The following is a 23,754-nucleotide window of genomic DNA, read 5'->3' as shown; positions in this document are numbered from 1 at the left end:
TTGGCACGCCCGTGCCTTTCGGAAAGAAAAAAACGTGTTTTCTATTTTTTATGAGAGACACAGTTTTGCTTTCGCGAAAGACACGGTTTTGCCTTCGCGAGAAGCACGCCCATGCCTCTCCCCGAAAGGGAAAAAACGCGTTTTCTGCTCTCTCTTTTTTTACCGAGAGGCATGGTTTTTCCGTTCGGTTTTTTATAAAAAAAAATTATGAAAACCTATCAACATGGGATCTAGTTTTGAAGATCTCGACGCGAGAAAGCCAACGGTGAAAACGGTTCGAGATTTGGACTCACGGTTTAGGAGATAAAACATTTTGAAAATACGGATCTACGAAAAAGAAAAAACTTATGTGGAGGTGATGTAGTGCGTCACTTGTCGCAACCTGTGAAGGTGAGAGTAATTGTTGGAAGGTGTATTTGTTAATTAGTGATTTCGATAAATCTTGTGTTACTATTTTTTTTTTTAAAAAACATGCTTTTGCTCTGGGCCATGGATTGCGCCTGGTTGGGCCTGGGATTGGACTTTGGTTTTTCTAACTGGACTTTGGTAAGCCTAGATATATTTTTTGCCTAAAAAAAGGGTCTAGCATATTCAGACACGTTGTTCTCAAAATAATCATAATAATGCACGTGAGTATGTTCAAAATCGAACCCATCATAAAAAACATAAGAAACCTCTCAAAAAAGGCTAAACATGATTTTTAGGAAAATGTTCGCGGTCCTCCAAAATGTAAGGAAAGATTCATAGGATAGTTTTTAAAGCAAATCCTACAATCAAAGGTCACACTAGAAACAATTTATATGAAAATCTTGTGAGGCAGGCCATAGTGATGGTATTTAGTCCGTATCATGCATTCAGAATTAGCAAACATGTTGATATGGTAGATAATTAAAAAAAAAGGATGTGGTATTGTTGATGTGGCATGGAGAAATTAATGAAAAAAGTAACTTATGACTACATATATGATTTGATGATGTGGTATTGTTGCATGAAAAAAAAATTGAATAATAGATTGTAGCTATTTAAGAATAAAAGATTTGTCGCGGTGGCAATCATGCTAGCCATATCGCTAACTTAGGTAGAATTCAGGGTCATACCATGGTTTACCTTGGTTTCGGTCGAGACGAGGTCATGAGCATTGTCATACAAGATTGTAATACCTAATTTTGAGTAATAAAAATATTTTACTCACAAAAAAAAGATAAAAAGATACATTGGTGATTTTATTTTCAATTGGTCCGGGTACAGTGATGCTCCTATCCATACAATCACAATTTGGTTCCATTCATATTTGTACATTTGAAACAAAATCCGCGTCTTGTATAGTGAACGGGAGGTTTTTTTTCGCCGTTGTTAAAGACAAACAAAACCGTGGCATATAGTTTTGGCCAGTGCTCTGCATCGGCGCGTCGGCCGAAACTTTCGGCAGCCAGCGCGCGGGCCACACGATCCACCAACCTTCGCGCGTCCGCACTGTTGGATCTCCATGCAACATTTTTTCTTTCGATGCAGCAAAATTCGCCGTGATGCAGCAGTTTTTTCAACGTTTGCAACAAAAAACAAAATTTGTAGAAAAAAATATCTACGTGATCGTAGCAAAAAACAAAGCTGATGGTGCGTGGTAGTAAAAGTTAAACGCCGGTTGTAATAAATATCTACGTGAACGTGTATGCAACTTTTTAGTGAACGGTTGTAGCAAAACATGATGCCAGTTGTAGCAAAAATTAACACGGTTGTAGCAAAAATAGAAAACATTGATTGTAACGAAAAATCCGACGAATTGGAGTTGGAACCAAACGTATATGCAGCTTTTTTATTGGACAAGTGTAACACAAAAACATTTACAGCAAATATGACGTTGGTTGCAACAAATTTAGACGAAAAATATTGCATCCATTGACTAACGAAGCATGCGCGTGCGAAAAATGTTGCATGACCCGCACGCGCGATGGAGCGACCGGCGCGTCGGTTCGGCGGGCGCGCCGTATGGAAACGTTTCTCTATAGTTTTATGTTTGAATATTTTGATGAAGACGTTTGAAAAGTCGGCAGTGGTTGTCCGGGAAGAAAAAGAACAAAATGACTTCTTTTTTTTTAGATGAAATGACTTCAGTTTCTGTTGGGGAGGAATCCACCCGTTTTCACGTCGTCAGAATCGCTCCCCCGTGGAACAGGAAAAGGGGAGGAACAGAGCCATGGCGGGGATCCTGGCGTGGGCAGCCGACGTGGTCGGCGGCGCCGGCGACAGCGACGACGAGGCCGCCGCCGAGCGCGAGCGCGCCGCGGCCATGACCCCGGACCAGCGGCTCCGCGCCGCCGACCTGGACGCGCGGGCGTCGTCGCTGCGGCGCGCGATCCAGGACCTGCGCGCCCGCGTGCCCCCGCCGAACGTCGCGCAGCGGCTGCCGCACCTGCACGCCCACTCTCTCGCCTCCTCCGCCGCCCTCGCGCTCCAGCTCAACGCCCACTCCTCCACCAAGGAGCAGGTAGCTCTTCCTTCTTCAGCGCCCCAGTTTTCCGCGTCCCCTCTCGCAGATCCAATGTTGCATACATGGATTTTATGTGAATAACCTTCGATTGGAGAATAGCGCATCCTAGCACGTCCCATTTGACTACGTGATTAACAAGCGCTACCCGTATGTGAACATCCGTAGCTGTTAATTCCATTACCAATGTGAGAGGACATGCTCGAGCCATACTTGCTATGATTGCATTTATACTCATTTTCTGTTTCATAGTTTTGGAATCTGTCTGCTGATAACAATGATAATTTACTAGGATCATTCCTTTCACCTGCAATAACGATACCGGTAGGCGACATACAAATTACAGCTGCTCTTATCACTTTGGACATCTATGGTCAATGTTTTCAACTCACAGCGGAACCACTGTCATGGTTTTGTACTGTTAAGGCTAAAGAATTCCGCATCTTATATGGTCTGTAATGTAAATTGATAACCATTGTAGGCACTGCATAGAGAGGTAAAAATTCAAGAAGAAAATACCGCCTATGAGAAGGCGATATCTGATTGCCGCCAGAAAATTCAGGAAAAGCAGATGGAGGCTGCTATGCTCCAGAGTAATCTGAAGGTACATTGTCATATGGTTGTACTCCCTCCGTACCACAATACTTGTTGTTGGAGAAAACTAGTCTAGTTCTCCCCAACAACAAGTATTTAGGAACAGAGGGAGTACCTTTTAAGTACTTGTTCTACCCTTATCATATGCCTCTACCTTTGAAGTACTCACTGTACCCCTATGTCATTTTCTCTCTGTTTTTCTTGTCCCTTCCGTAGTCTCCGTCATAGGTGATATGGGCCAAGGACCATAATCAAACCAGGCAGCCCGCTCTCTCTTAAGAAATATAGATAGTTAGGATTGCTATCTTAGAGATAGGATTCTATAGATTAGGACTGGCAGTTTAAATTAGGATCCAACATGTGGTTCAAATTAAGAGCTGTCCTATATTTATAAATGACTACTGTGTACTCTTTTGATATTAAAGAAGAATACCGGAGTAGTGGGCCTTCAACCTTGCCTCTCTAGTGTGATTCTTCTCCCTCTCTAATTCTTGACTTTTAACAATATTCCTCTATTGAATCATATTTGTTGTGAACCTTGATCCACCACTTTACATGGGTGGGAGTTAATCGTTTATTACTTGATCTCATTAGATACAATGCATGGCCTTTCTATAGGCCCGACTCTGACTTATCCCTTAAGGCTTGAACTTACCTTTGGCAATTTAATCTTCTTCAAACTCTATCTCTAGCAATACAATCTAACTCCAAGTCTTGAGCTTTATCCTTAGCAATCCCATCTAACTCAAACTAATTATTCTTATCTCCAACTTCCCGATCAATAATGCTCCAGCAGGACCTTCATGAAGAGGCTCTTCTTGAACACATCTTCCCTGTTTCAGCCAAATGTGCAGGAGCTAGCACAACAGATAACACCGTAATATAATATGATATTTGCAGGAAATGGAAACTGCAGAGCTGGATTTAAAGGCAAAGGTTGACAATGCTATCATGGACCAAGAAGCTGCTCAAGATAAATCATCAATGTCTGCTTCGGAAGCTACTGGAAATGCTCTGATAGAAGCTGAATCGTTGATGAATCTCAAGTCTAAAGACTTGGAAGAGAAGAAGGGGGAGTTGGTATGACATTTTATAGCATCTTTTGTGGATCAAAAACGCATGTTCGGTTGTCAATGACTTTTTCACCTTACACAGAAATTATTGGAAGACAAGATAGAAAGATTGGAGAAAGTATGGTCCTCGGTTGAAGAAGAATCTTTGAAAAATCCAAGTCCTGGTACTTTCCCCGTGAATATTAACTAGCTCTATTTTTTTTCATCTTTACTTGCACTAGTATAGGTATCATAGATTGTTGAGCTGTTACCTTGCATACTTTATAACCTATCCCTGGTAATGTATGATTGTGCAAAACGGCACACAGCCTAAATCAAGTGTTACTTAGGCTAGTGTTTTTTAATGAAGTGTAAACAACACAACTAAAGCTACATGTGTATTTGTGGAAGCACCTTTTTTTTTAACTAAGAAGCACCAAATTGTGTGCAACTAAGATAGTTTTGGTATTGCATCATGCAAACATGTACTTACATGATCGAAGTGTTCAATTTTGATGAGCTGGGTTCCAAATTTCTTTCTGCTGGACTAGAACTTTTTTAGTTGTGGCATTGTTGTATTTTGTGAGGTGGTCAACCAGCTAACCCGCCTGCAAGGTCCATGGATCGGAATCCATGATGCTTAAAGGATGGTGGTACCTGTTAGTGTCAGAGCTCTGTTCAGTGTGGTGATGGTGTGGTGATCCATTTGTGATATAAAATGGCTGGGATTTTATATCTCTGTTTTAAAATAAACACTTGATAACACCGTTATTTGAATCTAGCCATAAACTGAACATACTTTAATTATAACCTAATTCAGTTGTAGATCCTCGTAGGATGTCGAGCCAAAGACAACTAGTTAACTGATTTTCCTTTCTTCTTAAGAAGTGATGTCCGTTTATACCCACCGAAAATTTATACGTGCTGTTACATCGTCTTGTACAAATCGGTTGTCCTCTCTCACATGTGCAGCCCAGAGGGAGAAGGTACTGGAGAAACAATTACATAGCCTCATTGAACAGTTGACAGCTAAACAAGTGAGCTCAAAGTCTTCAGTCTACCAACTGCAGTATCTTGTTAATTTCTCAAACGTACTTCACTCCTAATATCTTAAAACATACTTTTTGGCTTCTACTTTCTAGGCTCAAGCTGAAAGGCTCATCACTGATATACATGCCAAAGAAAAGGATCTAGAAAGGTTGAACAATATACAGAGAAATCTTCACAGCGGGTCCAGCGAAGCGGGTGCAGCACGGAACCGGTTCAGCGGAGGACTTCTGAGCGGGGATGAAGATTCTGGCGCCAAAGCTGTCCGTAAACCCGGCCAATCTGGCGGTTTTAGAACAGAAGGCCAGAAAAGGCTAATGATTCTTAGGTCTGCTTTTGTTCTCTATATCTTGGTACTGCACGTTGTTGTCTTCATAAAGATATCAGTTTCGAACTAGGTAGCATACAAAACACAAGCACTTTACCCTTGTGTAAATAGCACATGTAAAATTGATGGTGGTTGTATTTCTTGGAGCTGAACTTGCAGCCCCTGTGTTTGTGCCTTGTTTAAACCAGGGCAAGTGATGAGTGCATCGAGGCGATCCCTGTTGCTGAATATGTTCCCAGGATAAGATTTCATGTTTACTTGCCCATCAGAAGGTGCAAATTTCATCTGGCATGCACTTGAGGCTGTAAGATTTTGCTGGGCTGTACGATATGTTTCACACTTACTTTTTTTTCCTAATACTCTGAATGGGCCATAAAACCTTGAGTATAGTTCCAGATTCCAGTGAATGCCAAGGGAAGCGCATCCCTTTCTTTTCTGCTTTTGTCAGCATAGTATTTTATCCTCTCCTGAGCTCTCAACAGGTTGTTGTTGATAGTTTTAAGATGCTAGGCACATGTTTTGTACTTCCTCTGTATCAAAATAATTGTAGTTGGGGAGAACTAGACTAGTTCTCCCCGACTATAATTATTTAGGAACGGAGGGAGTAGTAATGTGGGGCTATCGTCATTGATAGAATCGGGTAGGTTAGATTGGCTACCGTAGGAGGTGTGAACCCATACAGTGCTTGGAAAGTTGTCATCTTCAGAGAAGTACGAAAACTTGTGTTGTACAACACTCAACTAATGCCAACCATGAATGCCATTTCTTGGGTTTGTCAAAAGCCATGCACTTCAAGTAATTTTCCAAGTACCCGTTCGCCCTTTTAGTTTTTCCATCTGTTTAGGATGATACGAAGCGCTGAAGTGGAGTTTGGCTCCCTAGGATTTGAAGAGTTGTTGCTGTAGAGTTGGTGAACATATTTGATGAATCTATCTACCACAACTAGTGTTCTGAAAACCAGTTGATCCCTCAACAAAGTCCAAACAAAATCAGCTAATGGCAGGGGTTGTAGTAAACCTGGGTAAGGTGTATGTTCAGACTTGTTGAGCTGGTAAACAGAGCATGCTTTGACAAAAAAAGGTCACATCTTGAGGCCTCCCCAGTGGAACAAGAGTTTCAATTTCTCATCAGTAGCTCTCTCCCAAGAGTGACCTCCCCTGTTCAAATTTATGAAAGGAAGTGATGAGATCATGTCCAAATGATGTGTTACTGGCTACGACCATTTTCTTTTGTATCTGAAAATGCCATGTTTGAAAGTATATTTTGGACGTGAGAATGCCATGTTTAGCTCATTGCGCTTTGCATCAGTGCCATAAGATTTGACTACTTCAGTTATACAGAGGTATGCAGTGCTATATGTCAAGGAATGAAATGTGATGTTTAACTCTTGATAATGCATATGCATTGTTGTTTTCTCTGCCTCTTTCGCGTTCCATTGTATATTGATGTCTCAATAGTTTTTTTTTTTTTTTGAGCGGGGAAATTGATGTCTCAATAGTTTAACTAACAGTTTTTGTGGTGCCCACCAAAGGGAAGTTGGAAAAAGGTTATCAATATTGTCGTGGTATATCAAGAAGCCGGAACTAGTTGCGCGGCACCCATTTGTGCATGAAACATAGGCACCCTTTTTGGGAATCAACGAAGCAAAATGTACAATGTTTCTGCTGTATTCCCATGGTTGCTTCTTCTACAAAAATAAAACGCCAAGGGCTTGGCTGGTCTCGTTTAAATGTACAAATTTTCAGATACACCTTACAGTCCTACCTGTCGTGCATTTGCAAAATTTAGAAGGATGTTGCCACAAAGGTCCGCCTATTTCTGTGAAGAAATATTGGTGATGCAGTGGTCTAAATTCCAAATGAAAAAAAAAAAGTTTAGAGCTGCATAAAACTGAAATGCAAATGCTCACAATTGAAGTTCCTGGGTCTAAAACGATAAAAAAAGGGTACATAGTAACATGTAAAGCTACGTAGATAATTCATCTGTACACCAGACCACTCCATTCTTATTATCAGCTCAAACACAGTACTATGTGAACTGGGTTGTTTTCTCTTACAAAATACGAGGCGGAAACAAGATCCATCCCAAAATTCAAAGCAAGGACTACGCCTACAAAAACCAGAATCGGAGATGTTTTCACCCTAAAAATGTAGTTCTCGCTGCAGGATTTTGCTTTCGTTTGATGCTCCAGTCATCAAGGACCACTTGATGCGCCCAAAAAAGCCTCAACAGCTGCCCTTCAGCTTCTCCCCCAGGATTTTGTTCAACAAAACAGGGCTTGCTTTACCCTTTGATGCTTTCATCACCTGGAACCAATTTAAAAAATATGGTAAACTCTCGTGAGTGCGGAAACATATACGAAGGCTACCCAAGGGGAAACATATACAAAGGTTACCCAAGGGGAACACGGTGACAGATTCAAAAATAACTAACCTGACCAGCAAAATACCCCTGCAACTTGGTTTTCCCAGCCCGATACTGCTCAAGTTGCTTCGGATTGTCAGCGAGTACTTGATCTACCATGGCCTCAATTGCTGCTGGATCTGCGATCTGCCATTTTCCAGTAGTAAATGTTAGTTGGATAACCCAAGCACAGACTAAAAGCACTAACATAGCATCAGCTTATCTCATCACAACATATCAGACAGTGTAAAAACTGATGAAATCAAAAGGACACCTCATTTTTTTGCCCAATTTTCAGCTTTCAATTTCGTTAACAAGGTACTTGTTTGGTTGTTCCTCGATGGAAGTTACAAGCCAAAAGTTGGGAACACACTTGAAACAGGTGGCAGGGCCGCAGCATTTTATATATTTTAAACATTCAAACTACCATGTTTCTCAATAGTAACCAATGTGACCACATTTACCTGAACCAAATCCTTCTCCTCTATCACAGACTTAACAGTCCCGCCTTTGGCAATGAGGTCAACCACAATCTGCAAGAGCAGAATCAGGAAGAAGGTATTACAATTTTAGAATGCTATGACTAATGGCAAAGCCTGTGAAGAATGCATATTCATACCAGAACATGAGGCATGCAAAATATTTCAGAATAACTGAAGTACTAAAGTTCATTCTTGTGCAACCTGCAAACGCTTTTGGTACTAGGCAGCAGGGGAAAGACCAGAATTTCCTATCTGAAAACTTATCTCTACCATAGTAATCCTAGTGTCCTACTACGGAAACCTTCAGCCATTTCCTTATGTAGAGCATATTTTGATTGATCAAGAGAAGGCTTTGGCCAACAAATACTTCATTAGCATGTAATTTATATAAAATAAAATTGATATCGTTAGATTTGTATTTGGTAGTACTTACTGTTAGGATTTTGTACCACATAAACAACATACTAACAGAGTTTTTTTTTAATCAAACCTTGTCTTAATCAATCAAAATAAACCCTACAAAAAGAAACAAGAGGGAGTACAAAGAAACCGTCAAGTATCAAGTTCTGTCCGCCAGAATCAGTGCAGCAGCAGCGTAGCACAACTAAAATGAAGAGACTGCATATAACATGCTTTAACTAGCGTAGATAAAAAACGAATTTAGTTAAGCAATGTTACCTCCTTGGCAATTTTCCCACTGATAGTTCCATTCTTTATGTATGCAATCATTTCAGAAAGCTCCAGAGGTGTTAATTTACTTTCATCAATAGAAAGCTTTTCATCCTTCAGATAAGCAGTAATATCACCCATTATCCAGTTGGCAGCTAGCTTTGCATCAGCGCCATGCTCAAGTGTAGAATCAAAGAAATGAGCAACCTGGGACGAACATACACAAATCAGATCACCAAAGCTGCAGTAAATAATAAAGAAATGGGTTGTCAGGTAGGGAGAGAAGAAACTGGAGTAACTTTTCAATGTATAACACAAGACATTTGGTAATCATGTGATCCAACAAAATATAAGAACCTCAAGCAAGACTGATTGAATTAAATAGGAGCTTACAAATATACTTGTGCAAAACATGCACATCCATGACAAGGGTAAATGGAAGTACTGAAAATGATTACCTTATCGTCATTAGCAAGGAAAATAACATCTTGCATGCTGAGTCCCATGTTCTCATAGCGCCTACGCTTTGCCTCTGGAAGCTCAGGCATCAAATTACGAATTTCATCAATGTACTCACTAGTAAGAACGACTTCAGGAAGATCAGGCTCAGGAAAATATCTATAGTCAGCAAGTCCCTCCTTTTTTCGCATTGTAAAAGTTCTCTGAGAATGTAGATAAAGAAACGGACTTAGAAACTATAGGAAAAGCACAAGCTAACGACCAACATTAAATAACAACCTGAGAGGACTCATCCCAAAGACGGGTTTCTTGTACAATTTGATCAGCCTTGTTTTCTTTGTGAAGAATAATCTGTCGGGAGATCTCATAGTCTATCGCCCTACTTATTGCGGAAAATGAGTTCATATTCTTTATTTCAACCTGCCAGAAATTAGAGTGAAAGAAGCATGTCATGCCACAACCATATGCAGTAACAGTGAACAAACAATGAGGAATTCATTGCCATCTTACAATAATGATACATCAACAACTAATGATCTAAGGAACTGCTTGCTCTCGGAAAATGGTTCCCTTGTAATGTCCATTGTTGCTAATATTCCATGGTCAGTGCCAACGGTCATAACACTGCTAAGTCCATGACTCTGGTAACTTTCTTAAGAGATGATGGCACAATTTTTTTTCGAGAAAACGCAGAGATGTGCGTTTCTTTGTATTGAAAAGAGGGAAAGTCAGTCTCAGAGGAGACGATTACAGCAGGTTACAAGCAGTTTCAATGAACATCCCAGGATGGGGGCAATACTACCCTAAGCCCCTTGTTCCCGGCTCTAGCCCAACACCTCATCTCATCTTTGATCCCATCCGAGAGCTCGGAGAGCGACGGAGTGGCATGATCAAATACACGCGCATTCCTATGTTTCCAGATCATCCATGGAACTAGCAGCGTGGTGGACCTCAACGCCTTGCGGAGTGATGGTGGAGTTGCATCTCTCGCCCTAATCCACCAATCCTGAATGGAGATATCCTGCTCCGGTGTGTGGGCTGGTAAGCTCAGCCAGGAGAGAGCCTCGTGCCAGGCTTGCCGCGCGAAGGGGCAGGCCAGTAGCAGGTGGTGGATGGTCTCTGGCTCTTGGTCGCAAAGCAGGCAGCGGGCGTGATGTGGGAGGCCGCGGCGAGCAAGTCTGTCCGCTGTCCAGCATCGGTCCAGGTTCGCAAGCCAGTGGAAGAACTTAACCTTCGGCGGAGCCCATCCCTTTCAGATTAACTGCCAGGAATGGCAAGTGATGGATCCGTGGAAGGTTGCCTGATAGCAGGATCGCGCCGAGTATTCTCCATTGGCAGTCCATTTCCAGACAAGCTTGTCTGGCTCAGCGGACAAGGTGGTGTGCGTGACGCGCTGCCATGTCGCCAGGTATTGGCCAACCTCTTGCAGCCCCACGACGTTGCGGATGTCACGGGCCCAGGCATTGCCGGCTAGGCCTTCCGCCACCGTCCGCACCCTTCTCCTGTTCTTGGGGATGCATAGGTACAGCAGGGGTGCTAGCTCGCGAATCGACTGCCCATGCAGCCAGCGGTCTTCCCCGAACAGCGCCGTGTGGCCATCACCTAGCACCATGAAGGTGGAGACGTGGAAGAGGCCGATCTCCTCACGGGAGAACTGCAGGTCCAGGCCTTGCCAGGCTCTGTCGGCGTCCGTCCTTGATAACCAGAGCCACCGCAGGCGGAGCGCGAGCCCTGTGCGCTCAAGATCTCGGATGCCCAGCCCTCCAAGCGCAAGTGGCCGGCTGACCGTGCGCCACTTAACGTGACAGTGCCCTCCCTGTGCAGCCGCGCGGCCAGCCCAAAGGAAGCCCCACTGAATCTTCTCTCGTTGCTTCAGGGTCTTCTTCGGGGGCGCAAGGGCAAGCATCTGGTGGATTGGAATCGCGCTGAGGACCGATTTGACCAATGCCAACCTCCCAGCTTTGTTCATGAGCCAAGCTTTCCATGTCGGGAGGCGGCCAGCCACAGAATCGACGAGCGGCTGCATCTGAGCCACAGTGGGCCGTCTGGTAGTAAGCGGTATGCCCAGGTAGGTGATGGGCAAGTTTGCCGCCTGGCAGCCCAACTCCTCCAGCAAGGCAGCGCTATCCTCGTCGCCATGCAGGATCGTGGCCGAGCTCTTGCCATAGTTGACCTGCAAGCCCGACGCGGCCTCAAAAATGCCTAGAATGCCCTTCACCGCGAGCACCTCATCCATCTCAGCATGGCAAAACAGCATCACGTCATCGGCGTATAAAGAGACGGCCGGAACAGTACGGCGGGGGTGCAGCCGCCGGAGTATGCCGGTCTGGAGCGCCCGAAGCATGAGGCGGCCCAGCGCATCGACAGCGAGGACAAATAGCTGTGGTGATGTGGAGTCCCCTTGGCGCAGCCCGCGGCGGTGCCAAATCGAGGGGCCAGGCACGCCATTGAGCATGACCCGAGTGCTGGACGAGGAAAGGAGGATGGCTATCCACTCCCTAAACCTGTCCCCGAACCCATATTGGCGCAGCATCTCGAAGAGGAACAACCATGATATGGAGTCAAAAGCCCGCGTGAGATCGAGCTTGAGCATGATGCACGGGGCGCCCAAGTGGTGAAGCATCCGGAGGGACTGCGGAACGAGCATGAAGTTGTCGTGGAGGGAGCGTCCGGCAATGAATGCGTTCTGGTTGCGGCTGACTAGGCTATCCAGCTTGGGGGCGATGCGCAACGACAGAACCTTCGCGAATAACTTGGCCATAATGTGGATCAGGCAAATAGGCCGGTAGTCGCCTAGCTTATGTGCATCCGCGCGCTTTGGCAGCTGGGTCAGGAGGGCTTGGTTGAGCTTACCAAACCCTCTCCCACGAAGCAGGAATAACTGCTCGAAGACATCCAGGATGTCCTGCCTGATAGTGCTCCAACAGGCCCGCAAGAACTCTGCGGTGAACCCGTCTGGCCCTGGTGCCTTGTGCGCCGGCATTCGCCGCACCGCAGCCCAAATCTCATCAGGGGTGAAGGGCGCATCCAGGCTGCCAAGGTCACCGGCCGTGACGAGCTGCTCGAGATCCAGAGTGTGCTCACGGTCCACGGCGGTGCCCAACAGCCCGTCGAAGTGCGCGAATGCCGCTTGGGCCATCTCCTCATGGTCGCATAGCACATGCCCGTCAACTAGGAGGCTATGCACGCGGTTCTTCTGGCGCCTGAACGTACACTGCCTGTGAAAGAAGCTCGTGTTGGCGTCGCCCTCGGCCAGGAAGGAGATGCGGGCGCGCTGCCGCGCGATGGTGCGCTCAAGGGAGGCCAGCCCAAGGTATGCCACCTTGAGCTGCTTGCGCAGCCAGTCCTCAGCCAGGGAGAGCAGACGGCTCTCCATCGCGTGGTCGAAGCGGACGATCAGCTCGCGGGATATGGCCAATTTGTCCCGGACGTTGCCCGTGGACCTAGCACTCCAGCTCGTAAGGGCGCGGGCAGTAGCCTGCAGACGCCGGACCAACCTCTGGAAGGGGTCGGGGTCATGCACGGAGCTCCAGGCCGTGGCGACTGTGTCGTGGAATCCGTCAAGGCGGAGCCAGAAGGCCTCGAAGCGGAAGCGTCTGTGGGCCGTGGGCATGGGGGAGCAATCCAGCAGCAGGGGGCAATGATCGGACACGACGGATGCAAGGCATCGGAGGTGGCACTCCCCGTGGTAATCCTCCCAGTCCGCGGTGCAGAGAACTCGATCGAGGTGCACAAGCGTCGGCGGAGACTGCTCATTAGACCAAGTGAAGCGGCGCCCATTTAGGTATACCTCCTTCAAGGCAAGGTCGTTGATGGCACGTCGGAACCTTCCCATCATGCGGCGGTTCAGATTACCGGAGCTCTTGTCCGCGTCACGGTAGATGAGGTTAAAGTCGCCGCATAGCATCCAAGGACCGGGGCAAGCAGCCCGGATGTCCCGCAGCTCTTGCAGGAACAGTAGCTTATCGGGGTCACTTTGGGGGCCATACACCGTGGTCAGCCACCACGAGGCACCGTTGGGCGCGCACGCCTTAACCGTGATTGCATTCTGGGTGAATAGGGGGTCGGAGATAGTGACAGCCCTACTCTTCCAAGCGATGAGAATACCGCCGCGGGTGCCGTCGGCGGGGAGATAGGTAGAACCATCAAACTCGGACCCAAGGGTGTCTAACACAATCGACGAGCAGACCAACTCCATTTTAGTTTCCTGGAGGCATACAATGGATGCACGGGTGGTACATATCAGCGAGCGAATAGCACAGCGCCTAGCGCGCGAGTTCAAGCCCCTGACATTCCAAACCGCAATCTGGGGACCTGGATACATCAGCGAGAGGTCGACTACAGGCACCACCAGCCTAGCGCGCGCAGGCCGTGGCATCGCCAGCCTGCAGCGACAGGCCTGCAGGGACCGTTCGGTCAACCAGAGCGGCGATGGCATGCAGCACCGGGAGCTTAATCGGCGTGGCAAACCTGTCGTCATATGCTTTCATCTCGACGGGGGTGATCTGCTGATTCGCGCCGACAATCCCAAGGGTGCGAAGAATCTGAATCACAGCCCTTCTGTCCGTGGTGAGGAGCGCGGAGGCCGAAGCGACAGAGGCAGCGGATCGCCCCCTCCTGGGGCTGAAGTTGAGAGGGGGCCGCTGGCGTTTCCCAGGGAGATGGCAGCATCGCATCAAGTTGCTTGGTGGCAACAGACAAGAAGGCACCCAACGTCCATGACTGGTCGGTGGCTACGCATGGTCGACGTCTCTGCAGGGTGATCGGCGGCGAGGCGAAGCGTCCTGGCATCGGAGGCTGCGCCCGGGCGCTGGCGGGGCACGGCCCGTAGTCCGGCTGGCATGCAGGCCTCGGCAGAATGGAAATATGGCCGTGGTCGCGAGGCGAGTCCATGCCTGGCCCCTGCTGTGGTCGTGCGTCCATGGACAGCACAGACCGAACAGCAAGCGAACCATCAGCTGTGGGCGCTTCGCCGGTCGCGTGCGCGTCTTCGGGCGTGGCCCCAGTGACCAGGGGATCCTCGGCCGCGGGCCCGGCAGCTGCGGCGTCAGCCACCACCCCTGTGAGCTCGGTCGAATCGGCATCCGAGGGTGCTGATGCGATGACGGCGTCCACGACCGCGGGTCCTACCGGATCAGAGCTGGCTAGTGGGGACGGGGTGGCCTCAGCTAAACTGACAGGGGGTGACGGTGCGCGTCCCGCCCTCTCCTCAAAAGCGCGCAACAGGAGCCGCGGAGGTTGGTCAAGGATCGTCTTCGGCGGTGCAGGAGCGGCAAAGGAGGGATGCGGCTCCTTTTGTCCCGACCGGGGCGCAGGCGGTGCAGCGGCCGACCTCACGCGCTGCTCGGCGGGGCCCAGGCGCAGCAGGCAGCGATCCCGATAGGGCCTAGGATCAGCCACTGCAGGCGTGGGTCCGTCCGGATCCGCCTCGGACGTGCGCGACGTCGACGCCCCAGCCGCGTCATGGCCCCGGGCAGCGAACGGGAGGCCGCCAACTGTCCCAAAGCGAACGGCCGCACCGTCCTCCTCGCATGCATCTGCCACTTTGCGCGATGGGCCCGCCGGCAAAGCCGCTTTGGTCGTCACAACGTGCGCCTGCTGCTTCCCTTTTCTGATGCCGTGACGAGGGCGAGCTGGGCCCTGCTGACCAGGCCATGTCAGCATGCCAGCCCGCTTGGGGCACAACCCTTGCCGCAGCACGGCCGGGTACGGCCAGGGAGCCACCGCGCCGGCGCCGTCCGAACGGCCGGAGCGGCCATGAGTGCGCGCATGCAACGCGAGCGCGTCCACAGCCATGCCATCAGCCCGGCCATTTTGTGCCTCGGCCGTGCGACGGCGTTTGCGACCGCTCCGGCGAGCGCGCCCGGGACCAGGGCCAGGACCGTGACCATGCCCCTTGCCGGGGCCATGTCGGCCGTCCGCGCCACCGTCCTCGCCGTCTCCGGCACTGCCCGCGGCGTCCTGGGCGACGGCCGGAGCAGCCCTGATCATCTCCGCCTTGGTGAGAGCAATGGACATGGGAAAGGTGAGAGTCCTGATGGCTGGGGCCTCCGACGGGACACGGCCGGGCAGCTGCTCGATAATCTCCAGGGTGGCGGCGCGCCGGATGTCGGCCGGGTCGTGCGCGCGCCCGGTGACGCGGAAGACGGCCATGTCCTCGCGGGAGCGCGTACGCGGGTGTAGACGCTCAATCCAGCAGCTGCCGCCCAACACATGCTCCGCGGTGGAGAGCAGCCAGGCGTGGGCGGGGATGCCGCGGAGCTCCGGCTCGACGCGGTACTCGAGCTCGCCGGCGCCGGCGTGGGCGAGCTTGCACCAGGGCCGGAGGGACAGCGCGAAGCGCGACGAGCTGATGAAGTGCTCGCCGCGGAACCGTCTCATGATCGCCAGGGAGGAAAACAGGATCAGAAAGTCCTCCGGGTGATGCTGATGGACCGAGAAGTCTCCCTCTTCCAGCTCCAGGGAAGACAGGATGAGCTCGGTCACCTCGGCCATGGACACAGATGGCCGGGTGCCCGTGACGGTGGCCATCATCGCGCGGCCGAGCACCTGCTCCGCCTCGTCCATTTCTTCGGTCTGGGCCAGGAACACGCGGGCGGGGACGTCTTCGAGCGGGCGAGTCCGCGGCAGGGGAAGAACCACAACAGGGAGGGCCGGGGCGTGCGGACGCGTCGTCGGGGGAGAGGCCCTGGCAGGGGCGCCGCGTAGGAGCCTGGGCTGCTGGTCCACGGCGGCGTGCGGGGAGCGCTGGGGCACGGCCGCGGCCGCCGGCCGCCGACCACCGCAGTCGCGGGAGGCATGGCCGGAAGCGAGGCAGCGCCGGCATCGGATGTCGTTCGGACAGTCCCTGACGCAGTGGCGGTGATCAAGGCACCGGAAGCAGAGGCCCGCGAGCTCCTCGGGGGAGGGACTGCGGCGGCGCGCAGGCGAGGGCGTGGCCGGCGCGACATGGCGCGGGCGACGGGGCCGCTCTCTGCGGCGAGCCTGCTGGAAGCCGTCTGCGTCGAGCACTGGGCCGCCCGAGACACCGTGGACCTCCGAGCGGGGGCTGAGACGCGCCTTGGCGGGGGGACGAGCTGCAGGCGCGAGGCGGCCTGGAGCGAGGGCGGCCGGCGAGGTGCGGGCGACGTCGCTGTACGAACGCGCCGAAGACTCGCTCTCCGAACTCGACCAGCGGTCCCCATAGGAAACACGCTCGCCGGAGAGGGTCTCGCGGCGGTCGACAGGGTCAACCCCCACCGGGGCCATGTCGCGGGGGAGGAGGGCTGCAGGGAAGGTCCGGCCGGCAGGGATGGCGTTGGCGGCGCGGCGCGGCAGCTAGGCTAGCGGGGCGCGGAGGCGGAGCGGAGAGCGGGGCGAAGCGGAGCGGAGAGAGTCCATCCGGTCCATCATGATGGCACAATTGAAAAGCATACATGAAGGACTTCTGTCCAAACCTCTATACAAAGAACCAAACCACTGAAAGTTCAAAAATGTTTCATGCACCCACTGAATGGCTAAAAAAATAACTTCCTTATGTAAAACATGCAATGTCAATATTATATGCAGTGTTGTTAAAAAAAATCCAGGTGAATCTATCATATTTCTAAGGATAAGGGGGAATCATCATTTAAACTGATAAATTTGTCAAAACTAATCAGGCCTTGATGGCCTAACATATTAATATGACGTCCTGAATACGTGTGTGCATTGATGAATCATCAGATCATAAGCCTGATGAAGATGCTCTCGACATGGAATATAGAATAGCAATCAGTTGGGAACTTTTAAAGTTTTGGTCATTACCTTTGTACCAAATTCTGATTGTCCAATTGGCCGAACAGATACATTTACATCACAGCGAAGGGAACCCTCATCCATGTTACCATTGCCCACTCCCAGGTACCTAACAAGCCTTTGCATCTCAGCACCATACTCGGCAGCTTCTATCCCTGACCTCATATCTGGCTCTGAGACAATCTCAAGCAAAGGTACACCAGCTCTGTTTAAGTCAACCTAGCCATCAGAATATAAATACTGGTTAACCACCTTAAATATGTAGTTACAATTAGCCAATACATTACTGTTTGATGCTGAATTCACTTTGTTTTATTTCTTGTCTCCATCTTCTTGTATTATTTTTGAGAAAGAAAGTCTCTTTGCTTTTGACCAAAGCCACAAAGAGATAAAGACACTGATCTGATAGTAAGTGCAGTTCATCTTCTCTTGTCTCGTGAAGTTGTCACATTCGAATTTCAGTTGGATATTACACTGGTATTTACATTCTGTATGACAGGCAGGGCTAAACCAAATGACCACATAACTATAGATAAGTGTGATATCCAGTACATATATGACACCTGTAGCAAAAATGCATAAGAAACCGAATCCCCTGTATTGTTTGATCTTTCGAGTTCATAGCAAGGTGTTACAGATAGTTTGTCTTAAATCAAATTCCACGACTCCTCATCTTTAGCATTTATGAATGAAAATGTACTGTTGCACTGTGATGGATGTCAACCTTTTCCATGATTTTTGCAGCATAACAGAATAGCATGAGAATTTGATAAGAGTACAAAACTTTAATGGAAAACAGGCAGTTAGCCAGGAATAACAAGGACACCTGAGAGTAATTTCCGGATTCAGAGTGAAGCAGCTTGCCAGCATCTTCTTCCATATGAACCCTCGTGACACCAAATCGCCTGTGACCACCACCAAACTCAACTGGAATATCCACATCAAGGTAACCCTTCTCGGCAATTGGAATGTCAAACTGGGAAATCTGGTACCCCTTGGGTAGGTCCGGGTAGAAGTATTGCTTCCGATCAAACTTGGATGTCATGGCGATCTTGCAGTTGAGAGCAATGCCTATTTTCACTGCACATTCAACAACCTTTGCATTCAGAAGTGGCAATGTTCCAGGGTGGCCCATGCAGGTGGGGCAAACAGTGGTGTTAGGCTGCGAGCCATAGTTGTTTGGGCAGGAGCAAAATGCCTTTGTGATGGTCGAGAGCTGGACATGGGTCTCAATGCCGATAACGGATTCAAAACCTTGTGTCTTCTGCTCCGCCGCCTCCTTAGTAGCCTGTTGAATTGACTTGGGCACTGCTTTGGGCTCAGTAGTCTGCACACTCTCCGCTCTAGTTGTGAAGTGAGCTAGTGGACGACGTTGAGTGGTACAGAACAGGCTGAAATTTGCTCTAAATAAGGTTGACGTTCTGATCCCTCGGAGAAGCGTTAGAGCCATTGTGGGCAATGCGCCTCTCGTGAGTTGCAATACACAATGTACTGGGTGGACCACAGCCTGCAAGCGGGAGAGCAGAAATATTGAATACGGCCCGATTTCAGGGTAACACAAGATACGTGCAGTTGCATAAATAAAGTACAAATTCTTTGTACTAGGATGCGAACGAGGTCCGAAGTAACTTGGAGAAATTGCAAGACAATTAGCAAGGTTTAGAATTTATCCAGCATACTTTCATGAAGTTTAGGTGGCTACATAGAAGAATGACAAATCAACCCAGTTTTCAGAGGTGATTTTCTAGAAAAGATGCATCAAACCTTTGTTCTCCACAGGATTGACCAATCAGTGAATATAGTCAAGCCTGCTGTATGCTTCCAGACTTGGCTACTGACTGGTTGCTCATGTGTCGAACAAGCAGGAGTACGGTTTGATGCATCTTTTCTGAATACCACTGTTTGAAAATTGGGTTGATTTATCATTCATGAATGCACACCTAAAATTCACGAAAGGGCGGTAGCACGGACACGGAGGTACGGATATAGGGATACGGCAATTTCTAGAAACAACCTTACGGGGATACGACGAGTATATACATACAGATAATTAAAGAAAAATGCAGCATTCAGCATGTACGAAAGACTTAAAATAATTTTAAGATGTGTGATCGACGCCAGCCCCACTCCCAATCCCCCAACAGAAGCTTGCTGCCTGTCATGCCACTGCGCCGACATGTCATTCGTTCCCACTCTCCGCTCCCAAGCCAACAAGGGCACAAGTCGACAGAAATCTAAATAGAACAGCAAACTGCAACGGCAGCAGGCCAGCAGCGCCGGCAGGAGCGCAAGACAGCAGGCGAGAGGAGGGGAAGGAGGGAGGGGAGAGAAGAGGGCGTGGGACGTGAGATTATTACTTTGCTCACCGCTGGGAGGAGAGATGATACGGCGGCCCCGGCGGCGCGGTCGCCGGAGCTTGGAGTGGAGCGGCGCGTCCCCCCGGGGAGATGCTGTGGCGCCCCTGGTCCACCGCGCCTCGATGTCCAGGGTTCGCCTTCACGCAACTGGGCCTTTACTGGGCTCCTTCGTGTTGGGCCAACTCTTTTGAGCTTTTGTAGTGTAAGTAGTTTCTTTTTTTAGTTTCGGGATTTTGTACTAGTTTTCCGCCAAGGCTGCGTTTGGAACGTTGTATTTTTGCTATCCTTATAATATTTTACATTTATATTATTCTAGCCTACAACCAAAACACATGTCAAGGATTGTATTCTCATTCCGCTTCTCAGCCTCTGTTTGAATTTATTTTTCTACCCTTGTAACCTGGCTGCCATAGTCTAAACTTTTAAGAGCACAAACTTTCAACAAAAGCAGAATTTCAACAACACAGAGTGCGCTTTTAACAATATAAATTTTTAAATACGCACATACAGATTTGAAAACAACACAGACTGCACTTCCACACATATTGCACAGGTATAAAATGAGATAATTTTTTTATTTATATAACAATACTACAACATAAAAATATAATATTTTTGCATTCATCCATTTGAACATAGTTTCGATAACTCATAGTGCTCAAAACCAACAGTTTAAATTACAAATTTATTGAGGCAGACTTGTCTCATCTCGTCCGCTGCTACATAACCAAAGTTAGAACTCGCAATTGTTCAATCATTGTTCATTTAGACATAAAGTATTTCAGGAAGATTAATCCTCGGCAATTGTTCAAGCAGTGAAGCAGCTTCAGGGCAGAAGAAAAATACTCCCTTCGTAAGATCTGACTCAAAGTTTTGGCAGTCTTTGGAGTATCTTCCTGTGCAAATAACAGATTACAGTGTCACAATCTGATATCACAATTTATCGTACCACAAAACCGTATGACAAACATGAACAGAGATGTATACATTTTACAATTCAAAAGATTCAACTCATTCTCTCCATGTTTTTAGTAGAAATCTTATCTCTATCATGTTTACATACTCTTTGGCGACAAAGAAGATACCCAAGCCTTACAGTGAGTTAAACCTTAGAAGGGACATATAATAATATCTGAAGAGCATGGTCAGCACATGTCTAAATAAATTAGTAATACTGGGACATTGAGAAATTTCAAGAATAATAGAAAAATCTACCGTACCAGCATATCCGATGCAAACTAAACAAAATTATGAATGTGCTGGGAAACTAGTATAAGAAATGGTTAAGCTGGTAAAAAATGAACGAGTGACTACAGAACATAATTTAAAGTACACAAGGAAATCGTCGATCAAAGTTAAATATATAATTTAAATTAGTGCATGCCTTCAGCATTTATTTTAGACAGTTGTGCAAATTTCAGACTAAATATTTCCTAGAACTTGAGGGATTCTAAAATCCAATGTCGAAGGACTTGTGAAACATCTCTCAACCATAAGAGAGCATGACATCATTCAGGCAAACTTCTGTTGGGCAACTGTGTCCAATGACCCCTGCACTTCATACTCATGCAGTATGGTGTATGATTTAACACGGAGGGAGTTACTAGATTAGTCGAATATTCAATTGAGTGTATACAATTAACTTCCTTAAGAAAGGACCTACAAGTAACAGACTACAGTCGCAATCTTGTAGATACCATTACCATTTTTAAGTAATGCGAATTCAAACACTTCCCCAAGTATCAAATTGCAGAAGTTTTAAGAGTTACCCTCAATAAATCAAGCTAATTAAGCTAAGTACCGCATCACTCAATCCATGTGCTGATCTGTATGAGCCACAGTAACCGTCTTGTAAATAGTAGTCAGTATATTTCCACCCAAATGGTAGCAAAAATGCAATGACCACCAACAACACAGAGTGAAAAATCCTTTGCATTCGGCCCCAAATAAAAACAAGTACGCAATTGTGGGAAACTATCTGTGAAATGTCGAAGGACTTGTGAAACAAAGAGAAAATTATATACACGATGATGAGCTAGCTAGCGAGATGTTGTAATGAATCTTTGAGAGGGGAGGGAGCAAGGGCAATACCTATGATCAGAGCACCAGATTGATTGAAGGAATATCGCCAGGTGAAAACCGAGCTGCAAAGGAATACTCGCTCAAATAAGCCTTGCAAACTTATCTTAAGTGGGGAGAATAAATGCAGAAAACCAAGTTTTATGGGACTTACAAGGAGGAGTCTGATGACTGATCTTGTCGACTTCCTTCTTTAACCTCATACCCCGCAGTCTTGAGTTGTAACCCAGGAAAATCTCACGGTTTGCTGTATCTTTGAAAACATCAGAGGCCGATTTTCACCTCGTCGGGCACATCTTCCATGTCATTCAAGATCTCCAAGCATTCAGTAATTGAGGGTTGTTTTCCTTGTTGTGATACTTTCTCCTTCTTGGTAGCTTGCTCTTTCTTGAAATTCACATACGCCGTCACTAAATCTTCAAGGCGCTGTATAGATGTGGCACTTTTCTGTTTTTTGGGTCTCCTTCCTTTGGCACTTGATTCACTTATTTGTGGTTGATCTCCATCAACATATTCACTGCCAAATTCTTCCTCGTCACGGATAGTGTTTTCTTTTTCATCCACATTATCCAATGCAGGAGTATCATTGATGTCAATTATTGAAGGAGTCCTCATGCTGTTATCGCTTCGATCTCTTGTATTTTTCTTGTTGGTGCTAGCAACCATCTTCTCCTTTGCTCCAAAGTTGCTACCTGATTTTGTGACAATCATAGGCTTCCTTGATGTGAGACAATGCCTTCCTTGAGCAATGTGCCCTTCATAGAGCACACCCAATGCCTCATACAAGGGGAAACTTTTTTCCTTCATACATTTTGAGCTTTGAATCCTCCTATATAATCATTAGAAAGGTTGAGCAAAGCATGAATAGGCAAAGAAAACTTCATGCACTACAAGGAATAAAAACTTACCGCAATGATCTCCTCCCATTTTTCAGGTGTTGTGTTAGTCACACATGCAACATCATTCCACGATATTCCACAACGATTAACTATGGACTTTATATTTTTGTAGTGCTTCTTCAATTGAGCTTCCTTATCCTGGACCCGATCCTTGGTAAACCTTGCCTCTGGATATAAATTGTTCAATTCTTTCACAACTTGATTCCATCCCTCAGTAGTCCACCCATTTTGGCAATGATCTGTAAGTATCTCAACAAGACCTTTCTCATATCTTGTTGTCCACTTAGCCCTATTTTGCGTCATATTGAATCTGATCACATTAAGAAAACATTAACATAACTCAATAGGGTAATATTAAAACAAGATATGAGAAAGAATCTGATCACATCAAGCAACATAACACAAGAATCTGAACATATTGAAAATCCCACATCACATTAAGAAATATAATAATCTGAAAATGCTAATATATAAGACCGATCTCAAATTCCACATCATTACAATAAATATTATATCTCAAATTACATATCATTACAATAAATTACAAGAAATTATTAGCCAACAGATCTCCGTGACGATCTTTCTCTTAGAATTCTTTGATAGTCCGCCCACATCATGTTGGCAATTTCATCTCTCATGGAATTACCAAGGCCCCTTTGATTGCTTGAGGATGTAGTCACATGTCGTGGTCTGTCATCACCATCAGGAAGAGTGACAAATAGAAGACGATTAATTTGCATTTGTTGTGTATCTAGCCATTGTTCATCACCTCTGTGACTCCGGATTATGTTGTGAAATACTGCTACCGCCATAGGAATTTTGATTTGAGTGTCAATTGGGTAATGCGTGCCAACTTTTAAAATAGGAAATCACATTTTCCAGACACCAATCGTGCGCTCTATATGGTTTCATAGGCGGTTATGCCTTAGATTGAAAAATTCTTTGGGGTTCTTTGGACGAGGACCACCTGTACCAAAATCTTGTAGATGATAACGGACTCCAAGGTACGGAGCTAGAAACCGTGGTGTGTTTGCGTAGCCTCCGTCAACCAAATAGTACTTGCCCGGAGGTACATGAAAACCCGATTGAATGGCAGATTTCAATACTCCAGCATCTGAGGCAGA

At 47.3% G+C, this 23,754-nt stretch overlaps 2 protein-coding genes across 2 annotated transcripts; one reads left to right on the top strand and one right to left on the bottom strand.

Annotated features, from left to right (window-relative positions):
* The first annotated feature begins 2,125 nt into the window (after window positions 1–2,125).
* On the top strand, window positions 2,126–5,734 carry LOC123402714. Its single transcript, XM_045096667.1, has 6 exons — window positions 2,126–2,485; window positions 2,967–3,089; window positions 3,980–4,159; window positions 4,235–4,316; window positions 5,104–5,168; window positions 5,274–5,734. Exons 1-6 carry the CDS (start codon window positions 2,195–2,197, stop codon window positions 5,574–5,576), a joined length of 1,044 nt encoding a protein of 347 aa, XP_044952602.1. The 5' UTR covers window positions 2,126–2,194; the 3' UTR covers window positions 5,577–5,734.
* A 1,755-nt stretch (window positions 5,735–7,489) lies between these two features.
* LOC123401738 (glutamyl-tRNA(Gln) amidotransferase subunit B, chloroplastic/mitochondrial-like) lies at window positions 7,490–19,759 on the bottom strand. The gene is made up of 9 exons (XM_045095592.1): window positions 19,653–19,759; window positions 18,122–18,802; window positions 17,305–17,514; window positions 9,799–9,939; window positions 9,519–9,722; window positions 9,070–9,267; window positions 8,374–8,442; window positions 7,940–8,056; window positions 7,490–7,812 (listed from the first exon to the last, which is right to left on the bottom strand). The coding sequence occupies exons 2-9, from the start codon at window positions 18,743–18,745 to the stop codon at window positions 7,732–7,734; spliced, it is 1,644 nt and encodes a 547-aa protein (XP_044951527.1). The 5' UTR covers window positions 18,746–18,802; window positions 19,653–19,759; the 3' UTR covers window positions 7,490–7,731.
* Window positions 19,760–23,754: the final 3,995 nt, after the last annotated feature.

The sequence above is a fragment of the Hordeum vulgare genome, chromosome 6H (genome assembly GCF_904849725.1).
Source record: "Hordeum vulgare subsp. vulgare chromosome 6H, MorexV3_pseudomolecules_assembly, whole genome shotgun sequence".
Lineage (NCBI taxonomy): Eukaryota > Viridiplantae > Streptophyta > Magnoliopsida > Poales > Poaceae > Hordeum > Hordeum vulgare.
This window is presented reverse-complemented; position numbering and strand designations above follow the sequence as displayed.